Source organism: Passer montanus, unplaced genomic scaffold (genome assembly GCF_014805655.1).
Source record: "Passer montanus isolate IOZ18808 unplaced genomic scaffold, ASM1480565v1 scaffold314, whole genome shotgun sequence".
NCBI lineage: Eukaryota > Metazoa > Chordata > Aves > Passeriformes > Passeridae > Passer > Passer montanus.
This window is the reverse complement of record NW_024367864.1, coordinates 11,552-30,603: the sequence shown is the minus strand read 5'-3', so window position 1 is coordinate 30,603 and position 19,052 is coordinate 11,552. Positions and strand designations below refer to the sequence as shown.

General features: G+C 49.1%; 1 protein-coding gene across 1 annotated transcript in view; it reads left to right on the top strand.

Annotated features, from left to right (window-relative positions):
* The window catches only part of LOC120504949 (zinc finger protein 665-like), a gene marked incomplete at its 3' end in the record, with an annotated part of 63,312 nt that overhangs the window by 32,791 nt on the left and 11,469 nt on the right, over positions 1 to 19,052 (top strand). The window contains 2 exon segments of the mRNA XM_039714930.1: positions 1,651 to 2,158; positions 6,487 to 6,496. Of these exon segments, the coding sequence (XP_039570864.1) occupies positions 1,651 to 2,158; positions 6,487 to 6,496 (518 nt within the window).

Here is a 19,052-nt window from a genome sequence, read left to right as displayed (position 1 = left end):
AGTTCCAGCCCCGCTGCGGGGAGGGTCCCAAAAAAAAAAAAAAAAAAAAAAAAAAGTGGAAATTGGGCCCAATACAGATTACTAAATGGGAAGAAAAAGCACTGTGGGGCTGTCACAAAGGTGATAAGGACGAAGAGAATAATGATTCTCACATTTGGCAAAGCCCCTAAGCCTGTGAATTTGGCATTTATTCAGGAATTTAGCTCCTTGCACTGGGCTCATGAGGGGACTTTTAGCAGCCCTGTGTTCCTTATTTTGGGGTGAATGAACCTTGTCAGACTTGCTGGTATCATTTGCTCCCTTTTCTTCCAGTGTTTTTAAGAAACTTTTCAAGGAAGGACAACAAAATATTTTCTTTCCACTGGTCACCCAGCCACCAACAGCCTTTTTCCTCATCAGTTCTCCCATAAGTTGCTCAGGTGAAGCTGCATCCAAGTTTCCAAGAGTTTCTCCAGAGAGAACCACAACCTCCTCAGAGGAGGGAACCATGCTGTTGTCAAAGGCACTTGGGGGCAAAGAACAGTGTCTAAACTGACTGTGCCAAAATAATGTTGCAGTTTGGTTAAGAAAATTGTCAAAGAGATGCTTCTGCCCCAATTAAGGTGCTAAGGAAACCAAATCCAAAGTGGATTTTATTGAACAGGAAACGTGAGGTAGAGAGAGACATGGAAAGAAAGAGAAAAAGAGAGAAGAGGGGGAAGGGCAAGGTAGTGAAGGGGACAGAGACCTCCCCTGGCAGGGCAAGTGTGACATTGTCCCCTGTGTGCGTGGCCTTCCTGGGGTGGGGGTTTTACACCTAAGCCAGTTTGGATAAGAGGGGTGGTGTTCACTCCCCCAGCAGGGATTACCCCACTGTTTCAGGTTACAGTGTAAGATGTAACCAAATGCATATTTTTAGTCACCATCTTCACAAACTGTTATAAACAGGCGGGGCAGTGTTCTTTATCTCTTCATGGCTCAGCCCTGATAACGCCCTGCACCCTGACTAACAGGGTGCCAGGTTATATCCTCATTCTGTCAGTTTAAGGCAGCATTTCTGTATCATTGCCTCAATCTTAATTTTCTTGTTAAATTGTAATTCTGGCTTAGGCTCTCCTCCTGGTTTGCCTTTAAACTAGTACAAAACTCAATGCACTCATCTCTTGTTTTCCTCCCAAAACAGAATTTCACATCCCAAAACCTTTGCCAGATGGAGGAGGATGTTGTGAGGAAGACAAAGATGCCCTGGGACATGCAGGCAGGTGAGGAGGAAGTCAGTGCCCCTTTCCCCTTTTTCTTTGCTCCATCTCCTAGACCAGCATGGCCCCTGGCTGCAGGACAACACCACGGGCAATGCTGTCCTGCCACCGATGAACTGGGGGATTCCCATTCCAAAATCTTTCTCAGATGGAGGAAGAGGCTGTGAAGAAGATGCCCTGGGACATGCAGGCAGGTGAGGAGGAAGTCAGTGCCCCTTTCCCCTTTTTCTTTGCTCCATCTCCTAGACCAGCATGGCCCCTGGCTGCAGGACAACACCACGGGCAATGCTGTCCTGCCACCGATGAACTGGGGGAATTTCCTTCCCCTTCCCTCTGGCACAGAGCCAATTCCCATCCTCTTTCTGTCCTTCCTCCCCCCAACAAGGATCTGGGGATGGAGACCAGCGGCCCCACAAGTGCTTGGAGTGTGGGAAGAGCTTCAGGCAGAGCTCCCACCTAATCCGCCACCAGATGATCCACACCGGGGAATGGTCGCACAAATGTGGGGAGTGTGGGAAGGGCTTCAGCTGCAGATCCACCCTGGCGACCCACCAACGCATCCACTCCGGGGAGAGGCCCTATGAGTGTCCTGAGTGTCAGAAGAGATTTCAGAGCAGCTCCAGTCTCCTCCTGCACCAGCGGATTCACTCAGAGAAGAGGCCCTTCTGCTGCCCTGATTGTGGGAAGGGCTTCAAGCGCAACTCCAACCTTGTCACGCACCGGCTCATCCACACCAGGGAGAGGCCCTACGAGTGCCCCACGTGTGGGAAGAGGTTTCAGACCAGCTCCAACCTCCACCTGCATGAGCGGATTCACACAGATGAGAGGCCCTTCCGCTGCCCCGACTGCGGGAAGGGCTTCAAGCAAAACTCCCACCTCGTCAGGCACCGGCGCATCCACACTGGGGAGAGGCCCTACAAGTACCCCACATGTGGGAAGAGCTTCACCCAGAGCTCTGACTTGGCCAGCCAGGAGTCACCGGTAAGGGATGTCCTGCCAGTGCCCCAACTGCAGGAAGAGATTGATGAACTGCTCCAGCTTCTTCCCCCATTGGAGGACCCATTTTGGAAAGAGCCCTGTGACCCATGGTGGGAAGACATCTGTTAATTTTCCTGCCCCTGCCAATGACATGTTGTGGGATTGAAGAACATGAGGGTCTGGCCATGGCCCTGTCATCACATTCACTTCCACCTCAGGTCATTGCCAGGGGCAGGAAAGGGACTCTCTCTCTCCCTGAGTGTGGTATTCACATGCCTTCTGAACATGTGAATGTTCAAAGCTGTGACACAAGCAGAGAAGAAGGAAAACATAATTCTTACCTCTCTTGCTGTGCCTGTGTTGTGCTAAAGTAGAATGCAATATGGAGATTGTTTACTGTTGTGTTGTGTTTTTCAGGTTCTTAGTTATGTTAAGTTGTATATTGTAAGTTGGTTTGTTTCACTCGCCCCTGTGGTTGTGTAATGGTTCTACCCAGGTTGTCTCCTACCCCGCAATCCTTGTCGGTCTCCCTGAGTTCATCGCTGGACCCTGTGGAAAGTGGACTCTGGGCTCCTGCAGATCTGCATCTGGACCTGCTGTGGGAGCTACCTCTTGAGACCACCTGTCTGCGAAACTTCCTCCAGTAGGAGCAGACCCATCTGGTGGGTGTCACTCACGGAGGCTCGGGGAGGCAGCTCCTGCACCCGAGGAGTCTTCCCCTGACAGGACACATTTGGACTTTTGTTCACCTAACACCGCATTTTTACTGAGAGGGGGTCTGAGTCAAAACAACGTTGAATTCTGTGCCTGAGACTGTAAGTGGTCTCCTCTCCCTTTCTTTCCTTCTTGTTCCCCTGTCTCTCTACCCCAGATCCTTTCAATTGTTGAAGGGTTGGGGCGTTCTGAGCCCCTTTCGTTTACTTTGAGCCACATCTTTTTAACTTAAACAACCCCTTTCTTATTTAGACTCCTCCCATTCCCCTGCTCCTTCCCTTGTCCCTCTGCCAGTCCCTCCTCCGAAATCCCTGCTCCATGTTACATCCCTGAGGTGGAAACTGGAACATCAGGCATCAGGTCTCCCCGCCTAGTCCCTTAGCTCCTCCCCCCCCCCTCCTCTTTCTGGTTCCCATGCTTTGGCTTGTGGGGGGCAAGAGGTGGGACACCGGAAACTGGAGCCAATGCCCACAATATCAGCCGCTCCAGTCTCATACCATCTGGAGAGGGAGGGCAGGACACGAGTCCAATGGACCCCAGTTTCTGCACCACGTAATTAAAGAACTTTGCAAGGCCCAAAAAGATTTTGGTAGAGATAGTGAACATTTCTGGGGAATCTTAAGGGCCACTCTCACGGAGTCAGAGGTAACCCCGGCCAATCTCAAACATTTGTTTTCCTCCCTCCTCAATCCCACCAAGTACACCATGTTGGAGGGAGTATGGAAAAAGGCAGCTAGGGAAATCCTCCCGACTCTGTGGGAGAATTCCCAGACTGGTGCAGACTTGAAAGGAGAGCCCATCTCTATTGATCATCTTTGTGGCCTGACAAACTGGGCACAAGGGCAGGTTCAAGCCGAAGTACAACCTCGAGAGGCTTTAAAAGAAGCCGTGTAGTTGGCTGAAAAGGCATTCCTCGCTTTGCAAGTTGAGGCTCGCTTGTTAACATACTCTAAAATTTTTCAGTCTCCATCTGAGCCTTTTACAACCTTTGTATAATGCCTCTGGAAGGCAGTGGAGTTGCAGGTTTGGGGTGAGGAGGCTTGTCAAGAGATTTTATCTGAGATGGCATCAGCTAACACCAATCCCAGGTGTAAGGTGGCCATCCTCAGCCTTCCATTAGAACGCCCCCCCCACCTTGCAACTCATGCTTGAAGTTTGTGCAAAAACCTGGAGTAGAACCACCCCCCTTTTTTTGCATTGTACTCACTGATTCTGCTTCTTTTCCAGTAAACCCAAACCTAATGGCCCTCATCTGGCTTTGGATCACCGTCATCCTGGCTTTCATCTGGTCCACCATACCACCTGTTGATATGTGGATCATCCCCCAGCCAAAAGTTCACATCTGGAAAGCGCTCACCAAGGTCCTTGGCCAGGATCTTCTTTGTTTGACCACCGTTTCAGCAGCAGACCCCTTGTCGATCTGCCTTGTGGGGATCCCTTCAAACCTAGATGAGTTTCCTCCCCCTCTCAACAGTTCCCTGAAACTCCTTGCCCATTAGAAAGTTACCTCTCCCCTGGAATTAACCCTAACCTTGTCTGGAGAAATCTCCTCCCCAAATTAAATCATTCAGATTCTGAACCCCTTGAGTTTACCTTGCTCGGCTCCGTGCCAGCCTCAGTTTGTGTCCAATTTCTGTTTTCCCCAGACCCCCTTGATAAATAGTTTGAGGGGCTCTCCTGTCTGAACTTGACATCTAAGGCCAAGGATGTCAGGAATACAATTGCACAACTGACAAGCGGAACCGAGGAGAGTGCCCCGCCTCACTGTGGCTCGTGTGCCAAAGAGCTAGCCTGGGGCAGCCCTCAAGGAGAGCTTTTGGACTCATGTGGCCACATGTCACAATGATCCCTTTGTTTCCACAAGTTCCTACAGTGTAACAATGCCCTTTGGCTCCACAACGCACCGCATTGTCGCAGTGGTCTCCACAGGAAGGAAAGAACTGAGCCCCAGTGGTGCAGTGGCAGATGAGAGGCAGTCACCAGAGGCCAAGGCTAGCCAGACTTGACTGTATTGGCAGATTTGGTCTGGGAGTAAGCATGGGATATAGGGAATTTTAGAGGCAGAATTCCAATTTTGGCCATGGCCACCTAGACAAGAAAAACATTTCTTTTCCATAGGAATGAAAGCACAGAGCCCTAGTGCTTCACAGTCAGATGGGAAGTGGCCCTTGACATGCCAAATTCAGTGGGACCTGTCAGACAGCCCCCAGGAGGCTAAACCAGGTAGACTTGTTCTATGTTCCCTTGATTTAATGAGTCTCCACAATGTCACAATGTTCTCATGGATTCCATGAGGTCTTGCAATGTCACAATGGCTTTGCTCTCAGCAGTCCCTGGGGAGCCTTTGGCACTTCCTGCCCTCACTGGGGCCCAGCCATGCTCCAGGGGACTTGGAGTTTTGCTTCTGACTCCTTGAGCAGCTTCTTCATCCTTCTCTCAGTGCCTGAGGGTCCTAGATTCAGCCACAAATCCACTGTGGGGATCATTAACATACAGAAAGACCTCGAGGGTTCTTTCTCTTCCTTCAATTGTCTTCCAATTGTCCAGGGCTTGTGCAGCTGATTGGAGTCAGTTTGAAGTTCTGTTAAAGAGGAAGATTTCAAAGTGCACCTCATGACTTTTCTTGTTTACTCAATGCAGTATTTTTTATGTTCCAGTTCAGAGAAGAGCTGATAGAAGCATTCCCCAGGTGATCTTGATGCTGAATGTCTCCTTAGGAGGTCTTGGCACAGAGAAGAACGAGCCCCCTTTGGGCTGACCCTGTTTGGACAAGCTGCTCCTCACCCCCAGCCTCACCATGTCTGACATGGCCCACCTGGCACTGACATCCCCCACCCTGGCAGAGCTGTCAATCACACAGCTAACCCAGCTCTGATTGGCTAAGCTGCCAATCAATCACACACTAGCAGCTGATGCCTTCCCTGACTCTGATTGGGCAAGCCACTGGCAGTCCCACCCCAGGGGCGGGCCAATGAAGGTCCAGGGGATTAAAGGCTGGAGCACGAGGCCAGCCCATGGTCTGGATCCTGCCTTCTGCTGGGGTTCTTCTGTTAGTAACAATGGAAACAGAACTGTTGATACTTACATGCATATCTATCGATTGTCTGTCTTTCTGTTGTTCTCTATTTCTTCTCCTTGTAATCCTACTTACGTGGAACGTTTTTGGATAACTGAGATAGTGGGTTCAATCCTTGTGTGGGCCATTCACTTCAGAGCTGGACTTGATGATCCTTGTGGGTCCTGTCCTACCAAGAATATTCTTTGCATCTGCCCATGTTGAGAATATCTGGTTCTTGTTTCTCCTGTGCACCAAACTCAAGGAAAGGAGCCTTTGGTTCCCCCCAGCATTTCAGTGTTCTGGGGTGTTACAAGACCTACAGGCTCACAATGGCCTCTTGTTTCCAAGAAACAGTGTAAGCAGAAATGATCTCTGGAAGCAGAATTCTCTGAGTCTTGCAGCTGAATTCACTGTCCCTGTCCTTTCCTTGGATCTCTGTTGCAGATGGAAGCTGCTGGTGCCATCATCACCTTTAACCTCTCTTTTGAATGCAAACAGATGTTCCCAGGTGTGCTAAGCAGGATTTGCTCAATGTTTCTACAAAACTTTTGTGTTCTTCTTGGAATGAAGGGGCCATTTTGAAGGGGGTATGTGAAAGCAAGGAGTCAATTGTGACACTGGGGTCTCATGGAACCAAGGGGCCATGGTGACACAGCAGGGCCACGTGGATCCAGTGGTCCATTGTGACACTGTGGATCCATGGAGACACCCCCAGAACCTCATGGAACCAAGGAGTCCATGGTGACCCAGTGGGGCTGCATGGAGCCAATGGTCCCTGGTGACACTGCCCATCCAAGGAGGCCACTGTGACACTGCGGGAGCTCATGGAGCGAGGTAGGCCAGTGTGACACTGAAGAACTTCATGGCACCAAATATCCATGGTGACACAGCAGGGCATCATGGGAACCAAGGAAGCGCTGCTGGCAGTACAGAAACTCATGGAACCAGGGGCCATTGAGGCACTGCAGAACCAACAGAGCTGCTGGACCTTGTCCCCTGGCCCTGCACAGCTCATTGGGAGGCACGGCAGGAGCAGCACCCTGGCAGCCTCGGGAATGCCCCTCTGGGATCCATGGCACACACTCCCAGGGCCTGGAATTCCAGTTCCCAGCCAGGAAAAGATGTTCCTGCCCTCAAAGGCAAAACTCTTAAGAAGGTGCCAAAAGCCAAGTGGAGCAAGATCTTACAGTGACATTTCACTGCCAGCCTTCATAACTTCACCCATGGTTGTTGTAGCTTGTGTATGAGGAATTAAATCAGGGCAGGGTCTTTGTGGGAGCTGCCCTGGGTCAAGGGGGACACTGAGAGAGAAACAGAGCAGGCAAAGAGAGGCAGGAGAGAAAGGAGGCCACAAACACAATCAACTGAGAATGTGGCACTCTGAAAACAGAAATGGAACTGACGGAAAATGAATGGGACAGAAATCAATAATTCTGGAAGTTTTATTTACTATCAAAATACATCCCACACAATCCCCAAGCCATACCCTCAAATCTGGATGTCCCAATCTCATTCCAACCCCATCTCACCCTGGAGGCTGTGGAACTGAGTAAGTTTTACAGGGGACTGAGTATTTTTGAGGAGGGAACAAGGCAATTTGAGGTGGGATTGAGCCCTTTTGGGGTACAATTGTGTTTTTGGTATTTTTAGTGGTATTGAGTCATTTTGAGGTGACAGGTCAATCCATCTTGACTTTTGGATTGCAAAGATATGGAGAACACTTTCTGAAATCCCTCATGAATGCAGAAATCCCCCAGAATATGTCTCCAAACCATAAATTGCACCTGAAACACCTGTTGAATGATGGGACTTTAGACATTTTGATAATTTACTTTCTTTTTAGTCTTATTTCAGATGTTTTTAAGCAACAAAGACAAATCAGAAGAAAATTAGGGCCAAACCAAAAGGATAACCATCCAGGTGTCTTCCCAACATGGATCTCAGGGAATGTGGGTCACCAGGGCTCTGTGCAACATGGGTTCTCCTGTGAGGGATGGAGTTGGAGCAGTGCAGGGAGCTCTTCCTACAGTCAGAACACATGCAGAACTTCCCTTACTGGTGGCTGCATTGGTGTCTGGTCATAGAGCCTCTCCCCAGTGTGGATGTGCTGGTGGGTGACGAGGGTGGAGCTGTGCTTGAAGCCCTTCCTGCAGTCGGGGCAGCGTAAGGGCCTCTCATCAGTGTGAATCCACTGGTGCTGGAGGAGATGGGATCTGGTGTGAAACCTCTTCCCACTCTCAGGACACTCATAGGGCCTCTCCCCAGTGTGGATCATTTGGTGAATGATCAGCTGGGGCCTCTGGCTGAAGGTCATCCTACAATCCTCACATTTGTATGGCTGTTCCCCAGTGTGGATCCTCCAGTGGCAGATCAAGTGGGACCTGCAGCTGAAGCTCTTCCCACATTCCCCACACTCGTAAGGCCATTCCTCAGTGTGGGGGTCCCAGTTGTTGGTTTCTCTGTGTCTGGATTGAAAGCACTTGAGACAGTAGTTCATGTTCAGACTCAAGTGTTTATTATTTCTTATCTGTAAAACAGTCTCACTACTGTGAGTTCAGCAGCTTTTCATTAGAAGGCAAAAAATGGCCAACAATCTCTTGTTACAAGGTCTTTTAAGATGAAACTATTCAATTAAGAACTGACACCTAGATTATGTTCCCTTTTAACCCAATAACTGCTCCCAAAGGGCCTGCAACGCAGACTTTTCTGCCCAATTACAAAATGCCACCCAAACCCATGAAGAAGAAGGAAGAAGAAGCATGAAGAAGAAACCCAGGACAACACCCTGTGCCCTCCATCTTGCTTCCACCCACAACATACTAAAAATCCCAAAACCTAAATTTCTCAGCAAGTGATGCACCTACACTACTCTCTATAATCTATTTCACACTTTTGTAGACTCTAATCTATCTTGAATTCTAGAAAACTTTCTCCATGAATCAGGGTCAAAGTCAGTGCTCCCCTGGGGATCAGGACATGGCAGAGCAGAGAGAGAAATATTCCTGGTGCCCTGGGCTTCCACAGGGCAGCTAATGAGCATGGGAGGGACTCACCTTATTTTAACAGCCTAATGAGGGCCAATGTTTACAGCACATGTCTTAACCCCCTACGATTTAAAATATATTATGGCTATGTTGTTGTCACCTACAGAATATACCGTGTGGGAAGGGAGATGGAAGTGTTTACTAAATCAATTTGTAGCAGACTATGCTTATAATGAGGCAAGGGTGGAATTGACAATCAACCATCTAGCTGGAAAATAACACCACAGCCTGCCAGATGATCAAGCAGCAGGTATCCCCAGAGAAGTACTGGATGATACAAAAGAGATGGCTTTGAAAGCTTTAATCCAGGTACCGGATGGTAGCACCCCCAGTTTGGACTATGTAAACATAAGTCAAGAACCTGGAGACCCTTACATGAAATTTATTGATCACCTTAAACAGGCACTAGAGAAACAAGTCTGGGATGAAAAGACTCAAAATTAATTACTAAACTCATTAGGGGTAGCCAATGCCAACCCGGAATGTAAGAAAGGGCTGCATGCCCTTCCACTAGAGCCAGAACCCACAATCTTGCCGATGATTGAGGCTGTAATTGCCTCAGGACAACAGAACATGTAGCGGCCGTACAAGCCCAGGCCATTGGGCAAGGAGTTACAGAGGCCCTAGTGGCCATGCAATTCCCCCTTTAAGGGACCCCAGCAACATCTACAGGACCCCAGCAACATCTACCAAAATATGCTTCCAGTATGGTCAACAAAGACATTTTAGAAAAGATTGTCACCAGGGGAGGGGGGTATCCACTCCCTAATGGAAATCAACATCAAATTAAGCGGAATTTCTAAAAAGGTAACTACACCAAGCAGCCATCAAAAAAATACCACCTGAGTGCAAGGTGGCCTCACGCTATGACACAAATGTTGAAGGTGATGATGCCTACAATCACCGAGGGTCAAATAACACAAACATCCCTGACAGATCCCATAGCACTGAAGTCCAGCACCTCATCTCCCAGTTGCCAAACACCTTATCACCAGGCGCAAAATAGGAGTTGGTGAGTGCAAAGTCTGCATTGCTTGTAATAGTTTTAACTGACTATTTTGTCCATGCAATATCCACAGGACAGATGGGGCCTGAAGATTGGTGAACTATTAATCTTTGGAAACTGCTGATCAAGGACTGATGGATTTTTCACACTGTCATCTGTACTCTCAGTCGTCTCACAAAAAGAAATTACAGTGTTGGACCTGTCTCCTGACCCACCTTGTTTTACACCCCAACAACTAACAATTGCCCAAGCCATATTACTCCTTGAAATGGATGCTGGTGACGCTTCACTAGTGATGTGGACCCAGGTGATAAGTCATGATCAACCAAAAATCGCCTGCACTCTGGAACTTACCAATGAACATATTGTTTTGATAGGGCTTGTGGACATGGGAGCAGATGTGACAAGTATCTCACGTTCCAAGTGGCCTCCTAACTGGGTGCTCAGAGCTAATGCGGGAACATTGTCCAGGATCAGAGGTGACAGTGATAGTTTCCAAAGTGCAGAACTCTTCAACATCAAAGGACCTGAAGACCAAACTGCTACAACAAGACCATTCATGGTAAAGGACCTTCGTGTGTCCCAGCTAAGAACATCAAGCCCTACCTGCAGCCACTGAGCGTGGATTCACCAAAGGAACCCCCAAGTCCACCCCAGGACAAAAACCACCAGACAGCGACTCTAGTACCTGGACTAGACAATTCTTTTGAAGATGACACATAAGAAGCTTCTACTCACCTTCCTCAGCCTGTTTGCAACCGTGCTCCTCACGAGTGGATGGGTAGCTCCACAACCAAAGCACAACATATGGATACCTCTAGCAAAAGCCATGAAACAAGACACCCTGTGCCTGTTGTTAGCCCTGATGACCCCTTCTGCACCTTTCTAGTAGGGTTGCCTACAGATGTCTGGCTAATAACTGACAATTCCACCCCCAGTGTGAGAGATGACAATCCTAAAGGCAAATGCAAGTGCAACCTGTCCGATGCTTGGGACTAATGGACCCAGAAGCTTCTGCATGCAGCACTTGAACTCCAGGAGGTAAAAATTCTCAACTCTGTAAAAATGGACTTTTGTGTAAGGTTTTATTACCGTCTGAAATGGGAAGAAGGTGAAAGACCCAAAATTACAAGAGAAAAAGAAACTATCAGGAGAGACATCTCCCCATATCATCCCACTTACAAAAAACAGAACCAATGGTGTAATTGCACCTTTTCCATAATTTCTTGGTCCGGTAGCTACCCACTTCAGTTGCCACAGGATGTGTTTCTTATTTGCAGGGATGTAGCATGGCCTGGTATCCCTTCACACATCAAAGGCAGACCTTGTAGCTTGGGGAGGCTTACCTTGCTGGCACTCAACATCTCACTTGATTAAAAGAAAAAAGTCATGAGGTGTAGTTTGAAATCTTCCTCCTTAATATAACTCCAAACTGACTCCAGTCAGCTGCACAAGCCCTGAAGACTTGAAGAGCACTGAAGGAAGAGAAAGAGCCCCAAGGGCTTTCTGTATTTTAATGATTCCCATGGTGGATTTGGGGCTGAGTCCATCAGATCCTCAAGGAACCAAGGGGCCAGTGGTTGGGGCCAGACACTTTGGGGCCTCATGGAAACAAGAGGCCATTGTGAGCCTGCAGGGCTGGAACCCCCCAGAACACTGAAATGCTGGGGGAAATCGAAGGGTTCCTTTCCTTGAGTTTGGTGCACAGGAGAAACAGCAACCAGATATACTCAACATGGCCAGATGCAAAGAATATTCTTGGCAGGAAGGACCTCCAAGGATCATCAAGTCCAGCTCTTCAGTGAATGGCCCACACAGGGATTGAACCCACAACCTCGGTGATACCAGCACCATGCTCTAACCAACTGAGCTAAGAGGTGAAAATGACAGAAATTTTTACTGGCAAAATAGAGACAATCAAGGAACTTTGGCAAAGGGTTTAACATAACATCCGCTTCAACATAAAACTCTTCTCATAGCATTAACTTCATTCGCTTAGCCCACTTGACCTAAAAACCTTTAACTCTTAAGATGCTAAACTACCCCAAAATTTTCCAGCTAAGTAGGATTTGAAGAAAAATATATAGAGAACAACAGAAAGGCAGAAGATCTATAGAAAGACACACACACAGGAATCAACCACTCAGGTTCCAGCACCACTGAAGTCCAGGAGAAGGCAGGATCCAGATCATGGGCTGGCCTCGTGCTCTCGCTTTTAAGACCTTTGGCCTTCATGGTCTCGCCCCTGGGGTGGGCTGCCAGTTGCTTGTCCAATCAGAGTCAGGGTAGCACCAGCTGCTAGTGTGTGATTGATTGATTGACAGCTGAGCCAATCAGAGCTGGGTTAGCACAGCCCCTTCTGTGTGATTGACAGCTCTGCCAGGCCAGGGCTGGGGGCACCAGAGACCAAGGCTGTGCCCCACCACAGACCAAGGCTGACCCGGCCCTGGCCCCACACGGGCTTTCCGAGCATCCCAAAGTGTCTGGGTACATCAATCTCATCCTGCCTCTGACAGCAACCACGGTAACATTACGGAACTTCATGGAAAGAAAGAGACAATTGTGACACTGTAGTGCCTCATGGAATCAAGGAGACCGTTGTGAAACGTGGGACCCCCAAGGAACCAAGGGTCCATGGTGACTTTGTGGAGCCCATAGTGTCACGGAGGAGCAATTGTGACACAGCGAGGGGGAATGGAGCCGAGGGGCCATGGTGACACATCAGGGCTTTGTGGGAGCATGAGGCCATTGTGACATTGCAAATCCTCACAGAAGCATAGGCCCATTGTGACACTGCAGAAGCAAGGGGAACATTGTGACACTCAAGGGCCTCATGGAACCAAGGAGACCATTGGGACACTGTGGGGTCCCACAAAACCAAGGGAACATGGAACAGGTCTGGCTGGCTGGGCCTCCTGGGGACAACCTGACAGGTCCAGCTGACCTTGGCATGTTGAGGGCTGCTTCTCATCTGCCCCTGAAGCACTGGGGCTCTGGGCTTTCCTTCCTGTGAGAGAGAAGTGTCCTTCTCCTCCAGGGCCCCATGGCCAAAACTGGGGTTCCTTCTCCAAATTTCCTTATATGCAAAGATTGTTTCTAGATGAAATCTGCCAGGACAGACAGATCTGGCTGCCTTGGCCACCTGGGGGCCACCTCTCATCTGACTTTCAAACACTGGGACCATGTGCTTTTCTTTCTTATGAGGCAAAACCATTCATCTCGACCAGCCACCAAATTGGCAAAAATTGGGCATCTGCCTCCAGCATTCCCTATATCCAAGGATAGCTCCCAGACAAAAGCTGTTGAGAGTTATAAGTCTGGCTGGCCTTGGCTTCCTGAGGGCTGGCACTCATGTGCCTCTGAAACAGTGGGGAGATGTTGAGGTGTGATGTCATGGCTTGCCTCAGTTCTCTGGGTTTCTCCCTGAAACTTCTTTTCCCAAGTGGGCTGTCAATCACCCTTCCTTTCCCTACCCTTGACCCCTGCTGGGCACTGTCTACCCAACCAGAAATTCCAAGGAGAGCGTCAAGCAATTGGCAGGTTCAAAAGATGCTCTCCACCCACCCCTCTCACCTGAGACCTCCTCCCCCTGTACCTGGTTGGTGGTCCCTGTGTTACCACGCCCTCCCCAGTCCCCAGGTAAAAGGACAAGCAGACCACGAGTTAGGGGTTCTGTTGGGCGAGTTCAGTGGATTGCTGCAAGAGTCAGAGGCCGTGCCACCAAAATAAAACTCTGGATTAAAAACTCTCCATCAGGACCCACTCCTTTCTTCACCTCACCTCAAAGGTTTCTCTGGCTCAGGAAGGCCTGAGGAGTGACCCCCTCAACAGCAAGCTCCAGCCTGCAAGCTCTGGAGCTTGGGGCATGTCCGGACTTGTCTCTACGTGCCCAGCTGCGACCGCAGGTAACTGAATAGCGTCTCTGGGGAGAAAACTCCACAGGTGCCACTATTTGGTCAGCAGCCGAGGCCAGACAGACCAAGGCAGTCCCGTCAGTAACACTGGTCAAACTCCAATAGTGGGGCTCTGTGCTTTCCTTCCTAATGTAAAGGGCTCTTCTTCCTGTCCAGGTGCCCACAACCAAAATTGAAATTCCACCTCCAAAATGCCCCATGTCCAAGGATAGCTCCTAGATGAAAGGTGCCAGGAGAGACAGGTCTGGCTGGTTTGACCTAAGAGTGGCCACCTCTCATCTTCTTCCAGAGCATTTGGACTTCATACTTTTCTATTTTGTAGGAGCAAATCATCCATCTTGACCAAGTGCCTATGGCCAAAACTGGGATTCCACTTTCAAAACTCTGTAGATCCAAGGATTGCTCCCCAGTGAAAGCAGCCAGGACATATGGGTCTGGCTGCCCTTGGCCTCTTGGGGGCTGCTTCTCATCTGCTTTCCAAACACTGGGGTTGGTGCTTTCCTTCCTATGGAAAAGAACCGTCCTTCTTCTCAAGGCATCTGTGGTCAAAGTTGAGATTCCTCCTCCCAAATTCCATATATCCAAGGATTCCTCCATTACAAAAGCTGCCAGGAAAAACAAGTGAGACTGGCTTGGCCTCCCAGGAGCCACCTCTCTCCTCTTCTGCCTTTGAAACCCTTGGGCTCTGTGCTTTCCTTCCTATGGTAAAGAACCATCCTTCTTCCTCCAGGTGTCCATGTCTGAAATTGGGATTCCACCTCTAAAATTCTGTATATCCGAGGGTTGATCCCAGGCAAAATCTGCCAGCACCATCAAGTCTGGCTGGCCTTGGCCTCTGGTGACTGCCCTTCCAACACTGGGGCTGGATTCTTTCTTTCCCATGGAGATCACTGGGACACTGTGGGGACTTCATGGAACCAAAGGGGATCATTGTGGCACCACTGGAGCCCATGGAACCAAGGGGCCGCTCCCAGGAGCCACCTCTCTCCTCTTCTGCCTTTGAAACCCTTGGGCTCTGTGCTTTCCTTCCTATGGTAAAGAACCATCCTTCTTCCTCCAGGTGTCCATGTCTGAAATTGGGATTCCACCTCTAAAATTCTGTATATCCGAGGGTTGATCCCAGGCAAAATCTGCCAGCACCATCAAGTCTGGCTGGCCTTGGCCTCTGGTGACTGCCCCTCCAACACTGGGGCTGGATTCTTTCTTTCCCATGGAGATCACTGGGACACAGCGGGGCTTCATGGAACCCAGAGACCATTATGGCTCTGTGGGGCCTGATGGAACCATGGAGACAATTAGGGCCCTTCAGGGCCTCGGGTCATCAAGGGGGCATTATGGCACCTCAGGGCCTCATGGAAGCAAGGGACCATTAGGACATTGTGGGGCCCCATGGAATGGAGGGAAGATGGAACAGGCCTGGCTGGCTTGGTCTTCCAGGGGCCATCTGACATGTCTGGCTTATGTTGGGATGTCAAGTGCTGCCTCACATCAGATCCTGGAGCACTGGAACTTTGTGTTTTCCTTGCCATGGAAAAGAACTCTCCCTCTTTTTGATGTCCATTGCCAAAATTGGCATTCTCCCTAAAAAATTTCCAGTATGCAACAATATCTTGCAGAATACACCTGCCAGCTCTGGCTGGCCTTGGCCTCAGGTGGTCACCTCTCATCTGCCTGGGAAAACACTGGGTCTCTGTTCCTTCCTTCCTATGGAAAAGAACTGCTTTCATGTCCAGGGGCCGTCGCCAAAATTGGAATTTGGCCTCCCAGATTCCATATATCCAAGGATTGCTCCCTGAAAAAGTTACCAGGACAGGCAGGGCAGGCTGGCCCTGTCCTCTGGTGATTCTTTTAGAGTATGAGCTGAATGTTTTAATTTCAAAACACCTTGGAGGCAGGTCAGGCTGGCCCTGTCCTCTGGTGATTCTTTTAGAGTATGAGCTGAATGTTTTCATTTCAAAACACCTCAGAGAGCACCCAGAGATGTCCTAAGGAGGGGTTTTGAGGCCTTGGGCACATGACCACTACATATGAACAAAGGAGTTCTGTGCTCTTGTGCTGTTGTGGTGGTTTTCCATCATGGAAGTGATGTTCTAACAGAAGCTGCTAGCAGTTTCCTCTGTGTCTGACAAAAAAACAATCAGTAATTAGCTTGGAAAATTGACAGTCTGTTAAACCACTAAGGAAACTACATGCCTCTGTGAAGACACATGTTGAAGATCAGAAAGCCTGGGAGGGTCTCTCCCTTCTGGCCGGCAAAGAGGTAACAAGGCTGGCCCAGCCCCCATTTCAGCCGGGCGGCTCCTGACGTGGGTCCGGGCCCCTTTCCAGGGAGCCCCCCAGGCCCCATCAGCTGCCGGGCAGGGCAGGGGAGGGGAGGCCACAGGTCAGGGCATGGCTGTGGTTGCCAACACCTGGGCGCTACCGAGCCCTGCCCTGCCACCAGCCCAGGCCGAGCCAGGATCTGCCAGGCCCCAGGAGCAGCCCCGGGCCGGGCCGGCTCGGCCAAGACTCTGTCACCCTTGGGGCTCACCCGCAACCCCTGGGCAGGGGGAGGAGAAGCCATCGGCCCCAGCTGTGCTGCTGCTGTGTTCTGGCCTGGCTGCTGAGATCCTGGCCCTCCCCACAGCGCGGCCCATCCTGACACAGCCCCAGCGCAGTGGGAGCAGAAACCTCCATCATAAAACAGCTCCGGCTGCAAGAACCCAGCCCGGCTGGGGTCACAGAACCATCTGCAGGCCCCGGGAGAGATATTAACTCTTTCAGTGCTTCCATCCTCCATCAAGTGAGAGAAATGGACAAAGTGCAGGTACGCAGAGGAGCAACATGAAGATACTGAGGTCAGTGAGGAGGGAAGTCAGGTCCCAGATGGGAGGCATGAGGAAATGCCATGATCTTGGGGCTGAAATTCTCTTGTGCCACGCTGCTGTCTAAATCCTCTACTCCCCCGAGCAGGGGAGGAGACTGCACAGCTGAGCTGAGGCACAGCAGCTGACAGCGGGGGGGCACTTCCCAGATGCGCCAGGGGCGTCCGGGCAGCGCCTCAGCAGGAGGCAGCAGTAAGCAGCAAACAGGCAAAGAGAGTGAAGGAAAGACTCCTCTCAGGGGCAAAGTCCAAATGTTTACTGTCTCCAGGGAAGCCAGCCAAGAGAAGACCAGGAGCAAGGGGATACAATACTATATAAAGGGGGTGGAACAATAGGATGAGGACGATACAATAACCAATGAGGGAGAACTTAGGAGGGAGCAAAATCATAACAGACACGCTGGCTAGAGAATAGGGAAGGTAGTAGGGAGGGACTCTTGTTCCTGATCCAATCACCCACTGCCAAGGGGAGAACTTTCTGGAAAAAGGGGAGGGGCCAGTGGGTGACCGACAGGAACTCAGGGAGCGGTTAACAGAAGGTATCCAGGGAAACAGGGGAGGAGATAACAAACTGACAACTCTCACATATGGGGAGGGGTTACCAGGGGAGGAAGGGGAATCCCAGGACCGAACCATTTAACAGGTAGGGGTAACAGAACAAATCAGCTCTAATGGAACTGAACAACACACCACAACACTCTTGTAAAGCTATGGAGAAGGATGTAATTGGTACATCAGACTGTCTTTTACCTATAATACATTGAAAAGTATGGCGAGATGACTTGTTCAGCAAAGGCCTCCATGCTAAAGTAAGCAGATGTTGAAGTAGCTGTGATCCCATTAGAAGTTTGAACAGAGAAAGAGAGCAGAGTGATGAGATCCTGTGCCCCCAGAAAGAGAAGATCTCTGTTCTCAGAGATGAAGATGATTTCAGAAATAGATGAAGAGAACCTTCGCTCTTAAACAGGTCATCTTTAAACTAATACTCCGTAAATTGAAATGGCCCATAAACACAACTGTGTGAAAAGCTATGAATAACTGGGAGGGACTTTACCATTACAGATTTTCCGGGCAGCTGCTATTCATGGAAATTGAGAGCCACGAGATAACACTTTTTTTATGGAGAAGTAGCCATAACATGAAAGAGAGACTCCTCTCCCTAAGTGAACTGAAGAGAGACTATTCTAGAGGTGGTAAACTCACTCAAAATTTTAGGTTTTGCCTCTTTACATTGTTAGTAAAAAATAAAAGGTTGTATGGAGAAGAGAAGTATTCTGAACATTTTGTTATGATTCTTAATATTCTTTTAGTTACTATTAATAAACTTTTCTTAATACCCTTTTAAAGTTTTGAGCCTGCTTTGCCTTTCTCCTAAACAATGAATAACTGGGAGGGACTTTACCATTACAGATTTTCCGGGCAGCTGCTATTCATGGAAATTGAGAGCCACGAGGTAACACTTTTCTTATGGAGAAGTAGCCATAACATGAAAGAGAGACTCCTCTCCCTAAGTGAACTGAAGAGAGACTATTCTAGAGGTGGTAAACTCACTCAAAATTTTAGGTTTTGCCTCTTTACATTGTTAGTAAAAAATAAAAGGTTGTATGGAGAAGAGAAGTATTCTGAACATTTTGTTATGATTCTTAATATTCTTTTAGTTACTATTAATAAACTTTTCTTAATACCCTTTTAAAGTTTTGAGTCTACTTTGCCTTTCTCCTAAACCTATCTCACAGCAGAAAATCAGTAAGAATATTGCAGTGAGTGCACTGGATGCACTGAACCCACCGAAGTAATTGGTGCATGGGCCAAGAAATTTCAAATTGGCGAACCAAAACCACTACAGAAACCTTCTTGATGAAATGCATTAGAGCAGGGGGAAGTCAAGGCAGAGGCATGGTTTGTCAGGACTGCTTGTGAGCCCTGTGGTCTGTGGAGTATTTGGAGCTGAGCGTTGAATCTCAGGGCCTGAGAGAAGATTGCACAAAGCATTCCAAGAGTCAGTATCAGAGGAAACGCCCAAAGTGTCTCAAAGTATTATGGGTCCCACTAAGATCCATCCCCAACACAGGCTCCTCATGGACTCCTTGGAGGAGAGAACTGGTTGCCAGGATTCCACAAAAAACTTCTCAGAGACTCAGTGTGGAAGAGAAAATCCAAAGTAGCTTAAACACCTTGAGTATCTCAAAGTATTAATGAGCCCCACTGAGTGTCAGTACAGAGCTCTCAAGGGACTC